This window comes from Anticarsia gemmatalis, chromosome 22 (assembly GCF_050436995.1).
Source record: "Anticarsia gemmatalis isolate Benzon Research Colony breed Stoneville strain chromosome 22, ilAntGemm2 primary, whole genome shotgun sequence".
Lineage (NCBI taxonomy): Eukaryota > Metazoa > Arthropoda > Insecta > Lepidoptera > Erebidae > Anticarsia > Anticarsia gemmatalis.
In genome coordinates this window covers 7,104,677-7,123,442 of record NC_134766.1, presented here as the reverse complement: position 1 = coordinate 7,123,442, position 18,766 = coordinate 7,104,677, and the positions used below count along the sequence as shown (strand labels likewise).

Here is an 18,766-nt window from a genome sequence, read left to right as displayed (position 1 = left end):
GACTACCACTGAAGAGTTGCGACTATCTCATTCCAGATGAGTAAATAGTGACTTAATCGTTCTTATTAGACCTTGATGGAATCGATTGTCACTATTAAAATGGAACATCGACTACAATGGTGAAAGTAAGAAACGGATTGCTTGCAACTCTAGCAAAAAAAAAAGTAAAATATTCATTGGATTTTCGAACATCAAGTCTATGGTAAGTAACTGGCCGATTAGAACGATTGTTTTTGTGAAAACGTTGCGTCCGTTCGGAAATCGAGTGACATTGGTAATCAATTTCCGATTTGATTTGGTGACTTAAAATAAACAAAAAAAATGTTAGTGCACTACGAATTGCTTAAAGGCTTCGTTGAACTCGACATCGAAAAGACCGACTCATTTTAACTATTACTTGTATTGTTGTAATTCTAAGAGTACTAGGTACTTAATTTGTGATTACTTATTTTGTACTGTATATATTGTAAAATAATGGCAGAAAACTCAGGCCTCCTACTACATTGGACTAACATTGTTAATGGCAAAACATGGGTGTATTTATTGTATTGAACTTCACTTCTCCCATCGGTTATAAAATATGCATGTTTAATCAAGCTACCATCAGATTTCAATTAATTAAAATCTGAAAATTCCACATATTCGTAAAGTCAACATTCTGGCAGCATATGTAACACTTCAATTAAACTAAAAACATAATAACATTTAGGTGCAAAAGAAAAACAAACTCACTAGCAATTAAATAAGTAATTGGACAACTTTCTTTGTCGTTTACGCTTGTGTACGGTCGGATTTAATATTCGCATATTATACGAAACAAGAACAAAAAATGTTACAAACTTATTTAGCTTCATTCACATCCATACCATCTTGTCATACAGGACCGCCAGTTACCAATACTACACCCGGCCTTTTTTTGACTTTGTATATGATTTTAATACACAAATAGGAGTCAAAACATTAAATGCATAGATTACATTAAATTCTTATAATATGCCAAATACTGGCTATAAGGTACCTAATAAAACTTGCCGCCAAACAGTCTACTAGGTCTTTTTAAACAACCAGTAACAAAAGTAAAGTAACCAGTATCGACGTTTTACAAAAGAACAAAAAACTATTAGTAGTTTTACTTTATGGAGTACCTTTGTTTTTTGTTGTTTACACCGCTTGTAGTTAGCCGTTATCAAGAAACGTGTTAAGCCTGATTTATTCTTAATTACTTAGCGCCAATGCTTTCAATTTTATCTCTTTTAGATAATGAAAGTTTTTGTTAAAGTAAAATCCCTAAGGATTTACGAAAATCAATTGGGGATACTTTGCAATTGAATTTAGTTTCGAATCTTTTGTTAGCTTTGTATTGGTAAACGTAGGATTATGGACCTATTAAAAGGTATTATGACTAAGCAGTTTATGCTTGAGAAGGTTATAAACAAAGGGACAGCATTGCCAACTTTAAAACAAAAACTATTCTCTGGTCTATTGACCTTTAAGTTTCGAGAATTTAAATTTAGAACACTTCAGTTGTAATGCGTTAACAATGGCCAAGCGATGCTTTCTAGAAAGGGACGGAGATACACTTTTACTTATGTAAGAAGAAGATAGCATATTCAGGTATGCGGAAAAAGTTACTTAGGGTTTTGCTATTATGCTGTGGAACACCTGCCGGGGAACAGTTAAATGGGTTCATTCGTTCGTTAGTTCAAATTGATATCGTTGTGGGGTGGCCATGTTTTTTCGCGGGCAACATATAACATGACGGGTATTTCCCGCGGGTTATGGACACGTGACAGTTATTTCCCGTGGGTCATAGTAATTAATTAGACATTTTATTTTTTGGATAGCAATAGCTTTATTACGAAGCTTGTTGGATGCAAACAGTTTTTAAATACCTAGAAGGGAATGTGCAGGTACTCTGAAACATTTTAATATTTAGAATATGATAGGACCAGATATTAGTAGCTTTATCTATATAATAATTTATCTTAAAAACTTGAAACTGGCACGTGGATTTACACCATGGCAAGGTGTCTTTTCTGACTGTCAATTTCATTGATAATAAAAAAGCGAATAAATTATTACATCAAATTGTCTGTCTACGAAAAAATGGACGTTTACTTAGTCGAATTTCAATAATAATCCAGTGAACTAACTATCATAAGTGTAAATATTTGACCTAAATGAATAAATGATTTGATTTTTATTTTGAATGTGTCACTGGATTTCACGTGTTTGAAGTCGCGTACACATTTTAATAAAATTCAAAAGGGTAGTTAGTAGTTAGAGGGGTAAGTGTGACAGCTTACGAAGTACACTAGTTATGCAAGTGGTAACGAAGGGGTTGGGGCGAATGCAAGCTAGAACAGAGGGTGTGTTTGTGCAATCATTAGCTAATAGGTCTGTTCATGTTGTGTACAGCTCCATAGGTCGCTTTACTTTACACCTTGATATTTTTAAAACCTCTTTATTACTTGCCAAATGTTAATAAATACATGAACAAAATCAAATAAAATTAGTTGGAATTAATCATTTAAAGCACCGTCAGTTTTCTCGAGGGAATAATATGCAATACTACAAATATAGGGTTTCGAAATATTGAATATGTTCAGCGACTTCTGGAGCTGATCAGCTGACAGTACCTTAGGGAACGTTTAGATATCGATTGCAGGTACAATATGGCCTGGAGGAATAGTTAGTACTACGAGGGTAGTTTGACTTCTCCCTCAAGAGAATAGAGGTGTTTAAATGTGTAGTAGGTAGGTATATGTTGTTTCTTTACTACTTTGTGATTTTTTTTTGGTAGGTTTCAGTAATATGGATGTATAGAACCAAGAGTCTGGCTGTTTATTGAGAGACTGTTTGTAAATCTTTTTCGTATATTTTTTTACCAAATTTATTCGTTTTATATAAGTAGGTACGACGGGCTTCGTGGCCAGTCTGTTTTCAGTAGTCAATAATTGAATAAGTAAATAGGTACATAATCTATGAGATTACTTACACAGCTAAGTCAAAATTAGGTAAATATCGAAAATCGTGCAATAAGGTGCTTGTATATTTGCTACCTAGATGTAGTAGGTAGTACGTAGAAAAAAATGTGTTTAGAAAAATTCCAGCCAGTATCGTAATATTGTGTGTGTGTATCACACGATTATGATCAAACTCAGTGCACGCGACGCTCGCGCATTTAATAGCAAATTACAATACTCTGACGTTTCATTTAGATAGGTAACTATTTTTTATGGTACTCCATAGTAGTTATCTAGATTAATTAGGTAATTAATAATTAGGTATATGTTACAGGGCACAGTCAGGTGCATAAGCCTGCTAGTCGCTGATGTTCTAAATTATTCATCTTCTAGCAGCGGATTTCGCACACAAAGCTCTTTCCCAAGTTGTCGGATTATACCTAGTATGGACGTCACATAATCATACCGGTTGCAATAGTTACCCTTGCACAGGTGATAGGGACAATTTCACCCCTAATTCTTTTAAGGGTTGCTTTAAATAGGGTTCGAATACTGCTTGTGTTAGTTTTAGTGCCTATTGTCAATAAAATAACACGTTAATAATAAAGTGTAGTTTTTTATTGTAGCGTCGTGGGTTTTTCCCAGTGAATTCAGATAAGTAGGAATGACGATATGTCCTGTTATTTCTGTTTAAAACAACCTACATTATAACTTACTTTCGTATCAAGTAAGTTCTATAATTGTTAGGTACCTACCTACCTACATACTTAGATATTAATAAAACAGTATAAAAATAGTAACTGCTCCTAAACTATAACCTACCTTCATAAGCTAATAGCATAATAAATCCTAGATCGACGAGTTACTAGGTAGGTAGGTAGGAAGGATTCAAATTCATATTTGGTCAAGTCGCAACGAACGAAGCTGTTACGAAGTAATTGCACGTGGAAATGGCCTGATGCAATTTGAATCCCCCTCAATTTTGTAACGGATGGTGTTCTAGGTGGAAAATACGTAAATTTTGATAGATCTAGCTATCAGCATGGACTAGGTAGGTATGTGACTTTAATTTCCGGGTATGACAAATTAACAGGATGCTTACATCACTATCGAATTTACGTCACAGATAACGAATAACACAGGTAGGTACGTATCAAGAATTTACGATAGGCTAAACAATCGTTAAAGTAAGGCCTCGCATTCCATTTGTTTATTCACTACGATGACAATAACGACAAACAAAAATCATGGGAATCTCCACACAGTTGCCTGCCCGGTGGCATAATAAAAATAATACCATAACTTTAATACTCTATGCCATGGGAAAGTCGCACGAAGACATGCTATACAGCAAGCTATGCATTTAACTATGGCTAACTACCGGCATGCGATAACATGCGTTGTTACAGTGAAATAATATTATACAAACGCTAAAAACAAACTACAATTGGACGAAAGTGAAAACCTAGGTATGCGAGGCCGTTCAGAGCCGTGATCACGCAAAAAAAAACACTATGCTAGACGCTGAAACGTTGATGAGAAAGTAAACAACTAGATAATGTAATAATAGGTAACAAACATACATTTTTATCGAGTTCACACTGCAAACATTAATCTTAAACTGTCGTCATTATCACTGTGAACGATAACGTGACCTGATTACATGAAAAAACAAGGACCACTAAGTTTAATTTGCCGTAATTTGCACCACTGTGCATCAACCTTTTAGGGGCCCAAAACACGGGCAGAAACCAACCTGCTATCCTTAGAACTGCACGGTCGGCCGGGTCCAACTGCAGAATGGACAAAGGTTTGTCCTTCGCCCATTCTTTCAAGCTGAAATCGTTCTCAAATTCCATTTTTCTGTCATCCAAAACACAAAGTCTCGCGCGAACTCTCGCACATACTTGAATCGATCACAATTCACAGCACTATCGTCGAATTATGCACATTACGAACATGATATACACAATATTAGGAACGAATAATAAGTAAACAAAACGTTACGTTCATTGTAAAATGAAAATCGATAAACGCTAACAAGGATACGGCAGCAAGTGCGTATCCGACGGTCGACAGACACACTGATATAATTCACTATTATGCAACACTTAAACAATAATAACTAAGCAGTTACTAAAACAAATGTAAAATCAATTCTAAGGAACTCCGGTTCAGGGGACGGAGTAACAACAAACTGTTTTAGAGGTTATCAAAGCCGACAAGCATCATACACCGGACCGGCGGGCAGACATGATGCGACTGCCTAGTTCGTCGGGTGGCCGCTTTAGGTCGCTGTTATCGCTCAGCTGTTTTCACGCATGCTCACGCTGTGTATTAGCCGACGAAATGCAAAAGCAGTTCATGTGACGTATTTTACGCAGTGACTCATTTCTTTTCTATTGGTTGGTTTATTGTTATTGTTGACACTACTAGCGCCATCTATGAAAAATATAGGAACTGTATATTTAAGTTTAGATAACAGATGGCAGCACTAGTGAAATGATAAAAAGTTGCCAATAAAAAATATGAGGAAATAATAACTCTTGTCTTATAATTTGTAACCTTTATTTATTTATTATCTCAATTAGATTTAGATATTATTCTAATGTCTAAACATGGCAAAGAAGAACGAGAGTATAATAAATGCAGTAGAATTGCGCTCATTGCGCTGCATGTGCGGTGAGACCAAATGTGACTTTGAATGACAGCTAATGAAATAGCACGACAAGAGATCGTTGTGGTTAGGAAGAAGATGGATATAGTGACCGGATTGAGAAGGGGATGCTCAGATCGTTTGGTCATGAAGAGAGAAATAATGAAAGTAGGTGTACGTAAATAAAATGTACTGTACCTACGGACGTAAATGGAAGCGACCCAGGAGGGGACGCCCTAGAAAGACAAACACAGATCATATTGGCGATGTTGATAATAGGTCAGGTGCCTAGGCCAGGCCATTCTTAACCGGCCGTCCTGTATGACTAGATTTAAGAGGAGAATGAAAATAAAATTGGACACAAACATACAATTCCCTCTTTGCTTCTCTCTTTTTCGAATTTTTCGTTTGACCACCTTTTGATATTCAAATGGATATGATGACGGTAATTAGATAGACTAGGTATGTAGTTTTCTGACTCAGATGTGTTTATGAAAAAAGTTGTACGATTTATAGGTAGTAAGTTTATTAAAACAATAGAGTATAAGGTCATTTAAGATGTAAATTCCTGATTCTTTGCCTATTCCAATAGAAAAATGCGATATTTATAGTGAGTATCTGTAGGAAGAAGTTATACACACACCATTGCATTGGTCAGATGATTTCGGGTCTTTCTGGGTGACTTCATGTCGGCCCTGACTTCGCTTTGCTTCGGTGTGCATAAATTTTTGATTGTGGTAACCTTGAAATCTACCTTGGTTACCATGACAACAAAACTGTCAAACTACCGGTATTTACGTTTGAGAAGAAAATGTTTCATTCGATAATTTTCTAATATTTTGACCCTGAACATTGCGTTATTAATACAAAACAGATTCTCCAGTATGTGAATTAACTGCCACTTATCATTTTTATAGGAGGTCAAAATGGTTCCCTTTAAAATGACTGCCAAAACTTTGATCGAAGTTTTATCAATAAAAGCGAGAAAATTGGTATATCTTGCTCAAAATTTTATTGAGCTGCTCCAGTGACCTAGTTTATAAGATTGACTGATTGCCTTTGTTTGATATTGGAGGTAAATAGGCAGGGAAAGAGAACATATCGTGAAAAGTTTTGCTTGAAGATAAACGTGTGTTTATCGACACTTGTTTGCAGTAAAACGTTTTATAAAATGGCTGAGACGATGTTATTTATATTGACAAGTTGACGATGGATGTTAGTACTCCTAAGGTATGTGTGATATGATAATAAAAAGACAGTATAGCAAAGGTGCACTATGTGTATCCAGTGTGTCTATGTAAGGCCCAATTTTTTGGCAATCACCCAGCAACTTTATGCAGTGTTGTCGCAATGCAGGTCCTGTAGGTTTGTATTCTACCTATTAGGGATTGTTTTAAATCCAACCATATTATACTCCTAAAAAGATACAATTGTTTTTCTTCCTCTAATTTTACTTCCGATTTCACTAACTTATGAGTATTAGTTAGATCCTTTTAACATTAGCATAATGTAAGCTTTACTCATGAGTGGCTATCATACTCTTAATAACTTTCGAAATGGATTCAATTAGCAAATCACTCATTAAGAATTTTTAAATCATTTCAATTTATACATTCTTAGAAAACTCTAGTAAAAGTAATGATTTATAGCATTAATATAGTTGTTATACTCTTTTTTGTCATTGTATAAATTTTCAGTTATCTAGCTATGGCCGAGTCTCACGAAGATGTCTACCAGTCTCTCCAGAGAAACTAACTCTATCGGGCAACTTCACTCAGCGACACAGGGAGTTTGACATCACAGAACCACTGAAAAGGGCCAGCATGAGGCAGGATATACTTGACATGGTAGCTCGGAGAACTGAATCCAGGATTACTGAGGAGAAGGGGTTTACTGATGATAATCCTTTGTATGAAGACCCGAGAGACGTTATTGGTATGTAAAAACTATACTTAACATATTTTTTTCTTACATTCAACAGCTTGATACATAAGTCTAACAATGTCATACCTCTGGATTTGAAGCTATTGAAGCGGTTTCATTCTTAATACATTCAAGCTAGAAGGCAATCCATTTAAAAGTTAGGTGTCAATATACAGACAAGTACAAGTACTCTCTACTTATATAACTAACATTACATCATGTTAGTAATAAAAAACAAGCAATCATATAAAGAGATATGCAGAAAAATATATTCTGTTTAGTTCATATTAATGAGATTCAGCAGAATTACTTTTCCACATAAACCAGGCTGAGCAGGCAGCAAATTTTAAAGACATAAAGTACTGAATATTAGAAGCCTCATCATTATTTTTTATGTTCCAGGAGAAAAACCAGCAAAACCTCCCAGAAAGCGTAACATCCAAGGCATAGGAATGTCATCTCCCCGAGGTTCTAAAGAAGGCAAGTCTCTTCTGAAAGAACAGAAGAGGAAACTTACTAAGAAGTATGAACAATTGATCACTTCACTTATGGAAAGATGTGAGGAAAATGTGGTGCAGGTTAATACTCTTTTATATAAATGAAAAATGCATTTCTTTGTATGTTACCAACAAAACTATATTATGCCATGTGCTACATTTAATAAAAAGATAAAGTTACATGTCACATTAATCAAGTATTTAAGAACTTTCAAGTAATCTTAAACCAACAACTAAATTGACACCATTTTTATAATATCTTGTGGTTTTATGTACATTATATTATTAGGAATATATGTACTTAACAAAAACACACATACTTTTGTAATAGATCCACAAAGAATTAACAGAGTACCTAGAATTTGGTTTGTATACACCCATGCAAGAATAAGCAAAAAGAGTTAGGAAAGCTCAATTCATAATTTTGTTGCAACACAGAATATTAAGCTGTTGTAGCACATTGTGTGACAGTTTAAACTTTAACATGAATCAGTTTGTAACTTAAAAAATATATTATTTAACAACCTACTATTTTTCCAGTTATCAGAAAAAGACGCCCAAATATCAAAACTAAAGGAAAAACTGAAAGCTGTATTAGAATACAACAAGTTATTTGCTGAAGAGAATGATCAGTTAAGAAGTCAATATGATACTCTCGTGAAATATGCTGAGGAGTGCAAGAAGGTGATCAGGGAAGAGAGGGAGAGGAATAGAGAGCTGGAGGTCAGGGGGAAAGAGCTGCAAGAGAAGGTTAAGCAATATGAATTGCCTGATAGAGGTAAGAGTAAATCTATTGATGTCTTTTCTTTTATACAATTTTCAGACGACTTATACACAGTCATCTCATTCCTAACTAAGCAGAGTTTGTACTATGGTAAATCAGACAACTGACAAACTTATATTATGTACTTCTAAATAACTACATACCATATATAAATAGAATGTTTTCTAATTTCTAATTTCGCAATCTAAACAAAATTTATCCTTATCATTATTATGGAATTTCTATCCTATAATCATTGCTTAAGTTCTAAGGTAGAATAACAGGCTAGGTACTCCTACAGAAGCTTTGCATCTTCAAACAAACAATATAGCGTCTTTAGTATATTTCTACTACCGATATTTCTTTGATTATTTTTAGTAGATATACGATTTGTTATTAATTTCTCATTTAATTTTGTGTTATGTGTCAGATCACGAGCCGCCAACCGCGATACCTCTGGTGGAAGTATGCATGAGTTGCAGCAGTCGTCAGATCATCGTGAACCAGGCGCGGGAACACAACGCGCGGCTACAGAAAGATATGCAGGCGCTTAAAGATGTGCTCTATAGGTAACATTCTATATATTTAAATACTTCTTTATAAAATTAAATATTAACCCTCTTATTCATAAACACACTATAAACCTACTTTAGTCAAAAAGCTACTATTATATTTTTTCTCTCTTTCATTTCGCTAAAGAGTGAAAGAAACAAAACACTTTATAAGTCTTTCATAACTTCGTATATTTTTATGAATAAGAGGGTAAGAGTCTCTTAGATTTACTTAATTGTAGGTACAATAAATTCTATTGTTGAATACCAAGTAGCACTTAAGTCACAAGCAGCATTGCTTATAAAACAGACAGCTTGAGTCTAGAACCTGTGCAATTTGTGTGGAATTGTCAAGCAAATTCAAAGTATTTATATTCTTAATCCTGCTATTTTCCTTAATCCAGATGAAGATATCATAAATATGAAAAATGAGTTGAGCATAAAAATCACGTCTCAATCGGATAAAACTATGTAAAAACAGCTTTACATTAAAAGCATTGGACTTAGAAAAATAAACTATAGAAGATTTATATATTTTCTGTACGAATGTTTTAGATTAAACGTGCAGTTGTCCCGTTATCAAGAGAAGCTGCGTAACAACATACAGTCCATGGCGGGTGATAAACAGGAGCAAGTGTACAAAGTGCCTGACACTAAATACGACGCTTTAGACTCGCTACTTACAACTAGTCTTGGGTACAAGGGACCAGGTAACAAGTGTTTTTAAAATTATATGGAAATTAGGTCCTGCTTCAAAAAGACTCTGAATTAGTTTTTATAGAAAGTTCTTGCTGATAAATGTCTAAAGATGGTTGCTCTTTTGCTACAAATCAGATTTTTTGGCGCGGACCGCTGTATAAGATTCCCCGAGTTAGGTAGTAGAGGGAGTAGACTTCCGTGCTTCGATGAGCACGTGTCGATTCTGCGCCAAACCTCTCACTGGTCGTGCCAGTTATGAAACTGGACTATGCATTGGGCACACACTTTGTCACTATAAACAAATTCGTGCACCGGCTTCAATGAAACGAGCTGCCGAAGCCGAATATAGTTATGGACATTGTAGAGTCCTCGCGATTAATTTTGTTCAGCAGTCAGTTTCGATTAGATCGATCCTGAATCCAACTATTAGGGGTTGTTTTAAAGATTCTGAGTTAATTGTTAAAAAATACAGTTATATCGATACATGTTTTGTTTTTCAGATACTGTACACACAGACGATGGACAATCAAAGCCTGATGATCTTCCACATACCAGTCGGACTGTTGACCTCTCCGGGTTGTTGAGTGCTCAGGCATTAGGTAAAATATTATTTTATATTTTATTAAATTTTTCACTCAAAGCCTAACCCCCTTCCTCGTTTGGGAGGAGACTCTTGCCCTGCAGTGGGACTTTAAAAAAAAGCTATTTTTCAAAAGATATACAAACTAAACACGACGCCCGCCGACATTGCCTGGCAGAGGTCAGTTTCTTTTTATTTCAAAACAATCATGTTGGTGATATGAAATTACCTTTGTCGGCTGTCGTCGAGTTCGTTTCGTAAATTTCTAAAGTAAACTTTTAAAGGTGTAGGATTATTATTCCAGCACCACTCTTCGATGCATACCAAGAAAACCTTCAAGAAAAAGACAGTCTCATCCTAGACTACGAGAAACAATTTGAAAACATGAACAAAAAGTCCAAGCAAATAGTCTCAGAGAACAAACTGCTGAGTGATAGAGTGAAAGCATTGGAAGACGAGCTGGTGCAACTGAGACAGACGCATAAGAAGATGGTGGTCGAGAAAGAGACGACAGATATTGAGAAAGCTACGCTCGTTGAACGAGCTGAGAGGGCGGAGTCTAAGTTGAAGGAGGTTTATGAGTTGTATGAAGATAAAAGTAAGTGCATATTTCCCCTACTTATTCATAAACACACTATAAACCTATTTTAGTTAAACAACTACTAAAATAGGGTTTCTCTCTTTCATTTCGCTAAGGAGTGAAAGAAACAAAACACTTAATAAGCCTTTCATAACTTATATTTTTATGAATAAGAGGGTTAGTATAGGTTTGTTAATTCGTACTGTAAGAGCAAAATAAATAATAAATATGATTGGACAACTCACTCACAGTCAGCTGATTTCAATCTAAGCAGACCTTGTACTATGATAAGCAAATAACTCATAAACATACATATATACTTCTAAATACATATTTATATAGATACATTAACAATCAGGCTCAGAACAGATACTCACGCTCATCACACAAATTCAACCACACGCGGTGCTTCGGTTATTGCGGAAAGGTACCACAATAACTAAAACGTCAAACGTGCAGTTAATAAATAAACCAACTTTTATCCAATTTACAAAATAACAATTTTTATATATGTATAATAGAATACGGGAATTAACGCGAACACGCATTTTACCTTAAAATGCCTTATTTGTTTACCCGACTGTCAGACAAGACCCAGTCTGCCTGGGACCACGGCGAGTGCAACCTGCGCCGAAACGTTAGGCATTTTAAGGTAAAATGCGTGTTCGCGTTAATTCCCGTATTCTATTATACATTAAACATGCAACGCGAGAGTTTAAAAGTTATAATTTTTATATAATCGACGAACCGACGTTTTGATCGAATTACATCAACCGTGGTCGGGTAAACAAATAAGGTATTCTTACTTTTAATATTCAATCGCGTTTAAGTCCCGTTACATTATAATATTATGTGAACAAGTCGCGAGAGGTTAAAATCGTTTTTAACTGATTTTATTCGATCATAAGACTATACTCGGGCCATTTCAAACGTTCGAACGAATTCATGTCATTTTATCGGAGTCTCTCGCTCGCACTCACACATTGTCACATTCATTTCATTCTTTTGATTATGTCGTCGTTGGCACGTTTGTAATAGCCTGATTATAGCGTGTTTGATCCTCAGGCCTGATCAGGTTTTATCTTTTTTTGTTCTGGGCGGATACCGATCGCTTTTTTTTTGTTTTAACTTGAAATAAAGTATGTAACATGTGTGGTAGTGTCAGCGATGATGCGCGACTACGAGACGGTCCACCGCGAGTACTTCAGCGTGAAGAGCGCGCTGGACGTGGCCGACAGCCGGCTGGCGGCGCTCGACGCGCTGCGCACGCGCACCGTGCCCGCCGACATGCACGAGCGCAGGCTCGACCACTGCAAGCGGTAACTGCTGAATAGTCTCTCAAACAACTAGAAGTATAGACATTATTCATTTGTTAGGTGAATGGGCCATATACAGCTGATGGAGGTTTCCAAAAGACTGTCAAAACTTTGAATGGAAGCATCTAGAAATTTAGATTTTTCTCAATTTTCTTCTCTCCTTTCTAAGTACGAACAGTACCTATGAAAAGGTTTAGGTCTTAAAATGCGTGTTCCTGAAATCAATACCCTTTTATGCCTCGCCCACATTCAGTATGCGCGTTTTTCAAGCGTGTGATCGACGGCTACGCCGCGTGAGCATAGCGTTATGTCGCCATATGTTTGGGCAGCGTCGCGTCGCGTTTTATAGAATCGTCGCTCACACGTTCAAGAAACATGCATACCTAATATGACAGGAGCCTTACAGATCTGTAAAAATGTATTTTGATATAAAACAGACTGTTTTTCTTTTAGATTACTAGAAGAATTAAAACATCAATACGGCATGGAGACAGAGCGCAAGTCGGAGCAAGTGAGCAAGCTGCAGGAACAACTGCGACTCGTGGAGGACAAGTGTAGTAAAGCGTGCGTCGAGAACGACAACCTCAAGGAACAGCTGGAGAAGGCGCTCAAGAATGTCAGGTAACATACATACTAACATTATTGCGACACGCAAAAAAAAGAAGACAAGGCACTAGTATTTACTTTTAAAAATTATTAATGCTTATGTTTGTATACGTACATACACAGCCGTATGACCTACGCATACGTACACGTACGTAGGTATACATTATTTTGTAGATACGTGATTTAGGAGTGCTATTTGTACAATATTTGATATCTTCATTTAATATGCTTGATATAAAAATGCTCGGCTCCCTTTCGAGTTTTTGTAGACCCGATTTACATAATACCCAAATCGTATATACCGCAAAAAATCACGCCTTCTTTCCATAAGACTAGACAGAGCCCAGGAAAATGCATTTATTAGGGCTTAGAGGTATAAAATACACATAGATATATGAATAATTTACTTTTACCAACTAAAAACATCTTTCCCAGGTTGTACCGCAAAGCCGCAGTGATATTCCGTCAGCGTTTAAAAGCGGCCTCAGCCCGCGCCACCCGCGTGCGGACCAGCGCTCGTCGACACAAACAACAACAGAACAATGAACCACTGAGACAGGCGTTACAAGCACTTAATAGTATTAAACAAGAAATTAAGGTACAGTCAACCTGGGTAACTTTGAATCATTTGGGTTGCAACATTGACAATGGGAATTATTAAAAGGTTTATTTTAGTTTTGCAAATTTTTATCAATTGTGTTGGTTGCATATGAAAAAATAATCGAAACTAGTTCAAATTCCCACTGTCAATGTTACCCAAATGATTCAAAGTTACCGAAATTGACCTTACGTTATGAAACAGTCCACTTAATGACTTTGAATTAAATGCATTAATTTTTCCTAGAGTGTAAAGCTGCGTCTACGCTAGGAGAGCCAAGTACAAATTTCTTCTGAAAACGCGCGAGGGTCTTAAGTCAGTCAACATTACACAAATTTGTGCTTGGCTCTCTTAGCGTGGAGGCTTAATGTCTCGTTTCATCTATGTTTTCTATACATGACAATTGTTCTATTTTTAATTTCTATACATAAAAAAATTGCTTAAGGCTATCAAGACTTCTAAAACTGCTAGAAGAAGATTTTTTGTGTAAATAGTCAGACAGCCATACATGTCATAACCTGTTGAATTTGTCAAATTCAACAGTTTGGAACTAGAATTTGAGAAACCTAATTTGATAAACTAAATGATTCTCCGAACAACCTAATATTAAAGGCATCCATTTCAGAAATAGAGAACATTATTTTGTGAATGCAAAACTTCATACAATCTAACTAAATTTCTAGTATTTCATTTTAAAGACTCTAGGTCGAAGTTTTGTATTATATGCAAATACTCACAAATCTTTGTGTGATGAGCACAAGTATTTGTACTGAGCCTGGATGTTAATGTATCTATATAAGTATGTATTTAGAAGTATATAAGTATGTTTATCAGTTATTTGGTTACCATAGTACAAGCTCTGCTTAGTTTGGAATCAAATGACCGTGTGTGAGTTGTCCAATAATATTTATTTATATCTCCTATTATTTCCTCTCCCTTAGCTAGTAAAGTCCCGCGCATACACGTCCCTAGAAGAGCTAGAACGTCGTATAGTGGAGCAGGAGAAGCGCGCGGCGCTCGCACACGCCGAGTACCGCCGCGAGCTGGAGCGAGCCTCGCTGGCGCTAGAACATAAGGAGGCCATCATACGTAGCCTTATTGATAAGGTGGCTGATGTTGAAGAAGTCAGGTGGGTAATGACAGAAACCTCTTTGCAGTGTATATTAGGGCACAGTGTACGGGTCGGGTGGATATTGCTATTTACAGAAAAATGTGTTTTATTACATTATTCTCCTATGTGTTACGGAGTTGGGTAATTATATGGCAGGTATTTAGAAACATCTTCAATGCAGATTTTTCTACCTTACTTTTTATGCTAATATTATGAATTCGAAAGTTTGTTATATTATGTTTTCACGGCTAAACCAACACATAAACAAGGCTAAATGTTCACAGAAGATGTATATGAGTTTTTTTTTCTTCTTATTTACACATGATAAAAGCACGTAGGCCGGCTATTTTTGGACAAAAATATCAAAAATTATCATCTCTTCAACAGATTAAGTCAAACCAACACGCACCGTCTTCAAGGTATAATAACCGACTCATCTCCCGAGGGAACGTCTCCGAACCCTGAACGTAAAGAAACAAAGCCAGCCGTGAAGTTGGTGCCGGGACCCGGAGGATACTTCCAGGAGAAAGAAGGAAAGGGATCTAAGAAGAGAGAGAAGAATAACCAGTAAACTTGCGAATAATATGAATGAATGAAAAAAAAAAGATTTACCTGAACAGGCATTTTCCTAGACTAGAGTAAAATTAGTATCGTAATATTGATTGTTTTTTACCCAAACCTATCGTATGAGGCAATTCCGTTAATAAAATATAAAATATATAATTCTACCAAAAATACCCACTCATATACTAAACTTTATATTGGGCTGGCTCCCAGCTGTTTTCGAGAGAAATATAATATAATATAACGTCTCTAAAACTCCGTCCACTCATACCTGTTGTGTAGGTTAATATACATTTATAAAAACTAGACTAAAAATAATACCATATGGTAAACTTATTCATCTTTTCGTAGTCTTTTTGAATGATAAACAGTTTTGAAAGATGATATATAGCAGTCGATAAAGTATGAACCTTATTGTCCTTGTGTCTTGAAGATCACGTAGTCAAAAGCTTCATAGACTAATACTAAAATATGTTTGAAAATATCTAGTCATATTTAGTTTTAAACTACATATACGCTTTTCAGGGTAAGATTTAGAGATATATGTCGGAAATGCTTGAAATAAATGTAGTATTCGCGAGTTAGGGGATATTATATGATTTAAAAGCGTGTGGTTTCAACGTGCACGGGCGTATACGTATATGACGTGTTCTCTTGACATTGCGCCGAAAATCCAATAAAAAAAATTGTTTAGTCCCATTTCTGTCCCACTGCTGTGCAAGGGTCTCCTCCTAAACAAGGGAAGGGATTAAGCCTTGAGTCCACCTCGCTGGCCAAGTGCGGGTTGGGGACGTTGCATGCCCGCAATAAATTTAAATTTTTATTTCAATTCAATACTAGTATTAAATTTTATTTTCGAGGAAGACAGACCTTTACTGAACAGTAGGTCAGTAGAGTATGGCTGTTGTATGATGAAATTAGGTCGGGGAAAAAGTCTTTTCGCGTTATATTATGGATGAACTTGTAATTTTTTTTTCTCTACACAAGAAAGCTCGATATTTGGGTACCTCACGAGCTCACTGAAAGAAACCTAATGAACCGTGTGGGTACTCATTTGTGATTCTTGAAGCCAAAGAGATTTTATTACAAGTTCATACATAATATAATGCGAAAAGACTTTTTCCCCGAACTAATATATTAAAAAATAATAATTAAGGTTACATAGGCTGTTTTATTATTCTAGTCGCACGTCTAAGGATTGTGAAGTACAGAGTTTGATTCCTAGGCCAGTGTCGTTATGTTTTGTGCCTAAACTAATTGCCTATTTGGCAGTATTATTATAGCTTGTAAATTTTATAAAATTGATATTATTCATTATACATTTATTGCTTGTTCAATAAAAAGTATAATGATTTAAAAACTGTTTGTACCTTTGTAAGATGTAGTACATTTTAAATATGTAGCAGAATATCATATAATATGTAATAAATACTTTACACGCCAAGTATAATCACGAGCAATAACAAAGTGAGTCAAACTTCAGGCTCTAATTGGAAATATTCGATTAGAATTAGGAAAAATCTGATATTCTGATTTTTTATCCTGGGAATTGAACCTGGTGCTTTGAGGTAAACTCTGTCTCACATACCTTACCTAGGTATGTCTATTAAATAAATATTGTTCATTATTCTAATCAATTTATCTGAAAGTTACATATACTATGAAATGATGCTCGTGACTGTATTTGGGCGTAAAAAGAGTTCTTGATTGAATACAATAATTATTCCTATAATATAGTATAATAAAAATAATAAATCAATTAAATTGTTACCTATAAAATAATTATTAGATCAAAATAATAAAAATACTTTGATATTATTATTAAATAACATATGTTATTATAGTATAAAAACACATATTAATATAATTATTAATTATAATATATGTAGAAATAATAAAGATATGGAACATGTTATAGTGTCTTCTTATTTACTTAAACACAAAATAAATCTAACCTTGTTCTCAACTTATATTGCATGTGTAGTATTAGGCTTAAGGCAAACCAACGAACACGCGTTGAATAAACTGAATGAATTATCTATCCTGACTGACTGCTTGACTGACTGATAATTAAACTAAGAAAGTTAGAAACATGAAATTGACACAGGGTGCATTTTATAATGTAGGATCCAATATATTATGAAGGGATTTTTTAATATTCCATATATTTTCATTTGTAAAACAGGTGTTGAAAGTTTGTATTGAAGTCAGACTATTGGAAGTAGAAGCACGAAACTTCATATTTGGGTTAATTCGTTCAAAACGAATAAATACGTTTGTTTCAGTATTTTCGGAAAATATCTCGTAAGCGGTTGGAATAAATATTTTTGGAGCTAGAAAAGTAAAACTTTACATTATTGGGACTCCCGACGCAACGGTAGCGGCGTGGCGACTTTAACTACTGCGCCACGGAGGCAGTCCGAGTGTAGCCTTATTAACGTGTCCGTCAGGATGAACGGTCCCTAGGCGTATTTAACGTTGAATTTATGCCCAAGAATTGCTTCCCCATTGTTATTTTTATTGACATTTTATTGCCACATAGACCACGTACATATGTACAAAAAATACGATTTAATGAATTACAAACCAAGTAAGTATGTATAATTACAATTTATAGTGGAATTGCAAGTGCGTATAAAGCCTAATTGACCCCTATATTTGTCAAAGATAGGCGTAAAAAGATATCAAATCGAACAAAATACATGTAGGCTTAATATTTTAATACTAATTTAAACAACACGCCCAAGGAAACGTCGCGTGAACATTTCACAAGGCCTGACAGATATGTAGGTCAAAATCAAAATCTTTGTAAAACACCATTGTTTGTACGAAAGGTTTTAATTTACGTTTATCTGCAAGGTTTGCTGATAACGATGTTATGGTGTGAAATAAATAAATGTAGAGTTTTCCCTGTCTTGTCTGCGTTTTATAGGCATTAGTAAAACCACCGTCGATCGGGTTTCTATTCAATTCTGGAGTTGAGCTAAGAATGTGGAGATGTATAATAGAATACGGGAATTAACGCGAACACGCATTTTACCTTAAAATGCCTAACGTTTCGGCGCAGGTTGCACTCGCCGTGGTCGCAAGCTGACTCTATTCCATCCACTGTTCTGCTATTATAACGAACGCTATAAAAGACAATATATTGCCAACCTTTTTTCTAAAACGTTATAATGGTTACATAGCAAATCTTCTTTTTTTATATAAATATCCAAGAAAAACCCCTAATAATATTCGGCCTGAACTGGGAATCGAACATGATCGACAGTACAATTCACTACCGCATAAAACACATCGGTAATAGTTCGGTGGAAAATGTTATGGTTATGACCAGAGGCTACAAGTGGCTACTG

General features: G+C 35.4%; 2 protein-coding genes across 5 annotated transcripts in view; one reads left to right on the top strand and one right to left on the bottom strand.

Annotated features, from left to right (window-relative positions):
- The window catches only part of shot (dystonin-like protein short stop), a 375,697-nt gene extending 370,480 nt beyond the window's left edge, over positions 1–5,217 (bottom strand). For 3 of the 4 annotated variants that reach the window (XM_076129018.1, XM_076129022.1, XM_076129023.1), the window contains exon 1: positions 4,723–5,217. In XM_076129018.1, coding sequence (XP_075985133.1) covers positions 4,723–4,825 — 103 coding nt within the window. In that variant the 5' untranslated portion in view covers positions 4,826–5,217. The remainder of the gene's footprint in view (positions 1–4,722) is intronic. The other variant, XM_076129038.1, reaches the window with a different exon arrangement.
- Positions 5,218–6,415: 1,198 nt separating this feature from the next.
- Cep89 (Centrosomal protein 89kDa) lies at positions 6,416–17,202 on the top strand. The gene is made up of 13 exons (XM_076129217.1): positions 6,416–6,852; positions 7,320–7,557; positions 7,948–8,123; positions 8,583–8,820; positions 9,236–9,374; positions 9,912–10,066; positions 10,556–10,654; positions 10,940–11,233; positions 12,375–12,534; positions 12,985–13,152; positions 13,573–13,735; positions 14,677–14,864; positions 15,234–17,202. The coding sequence occupies exons 1-13, from the start codon at positions 6,832–6,834 to the stop codon at positions 15,415–15,417; spliced, it is 2,223 nt and encodes a 740-aa protein (XP_075985332.1). The 5' UTR covers positions 6,416–6,831; the 3' UTR covers positions 15,418–17,202.
- Positions 17,203–18,766: the final 1,564 nt, after the last annotated feature.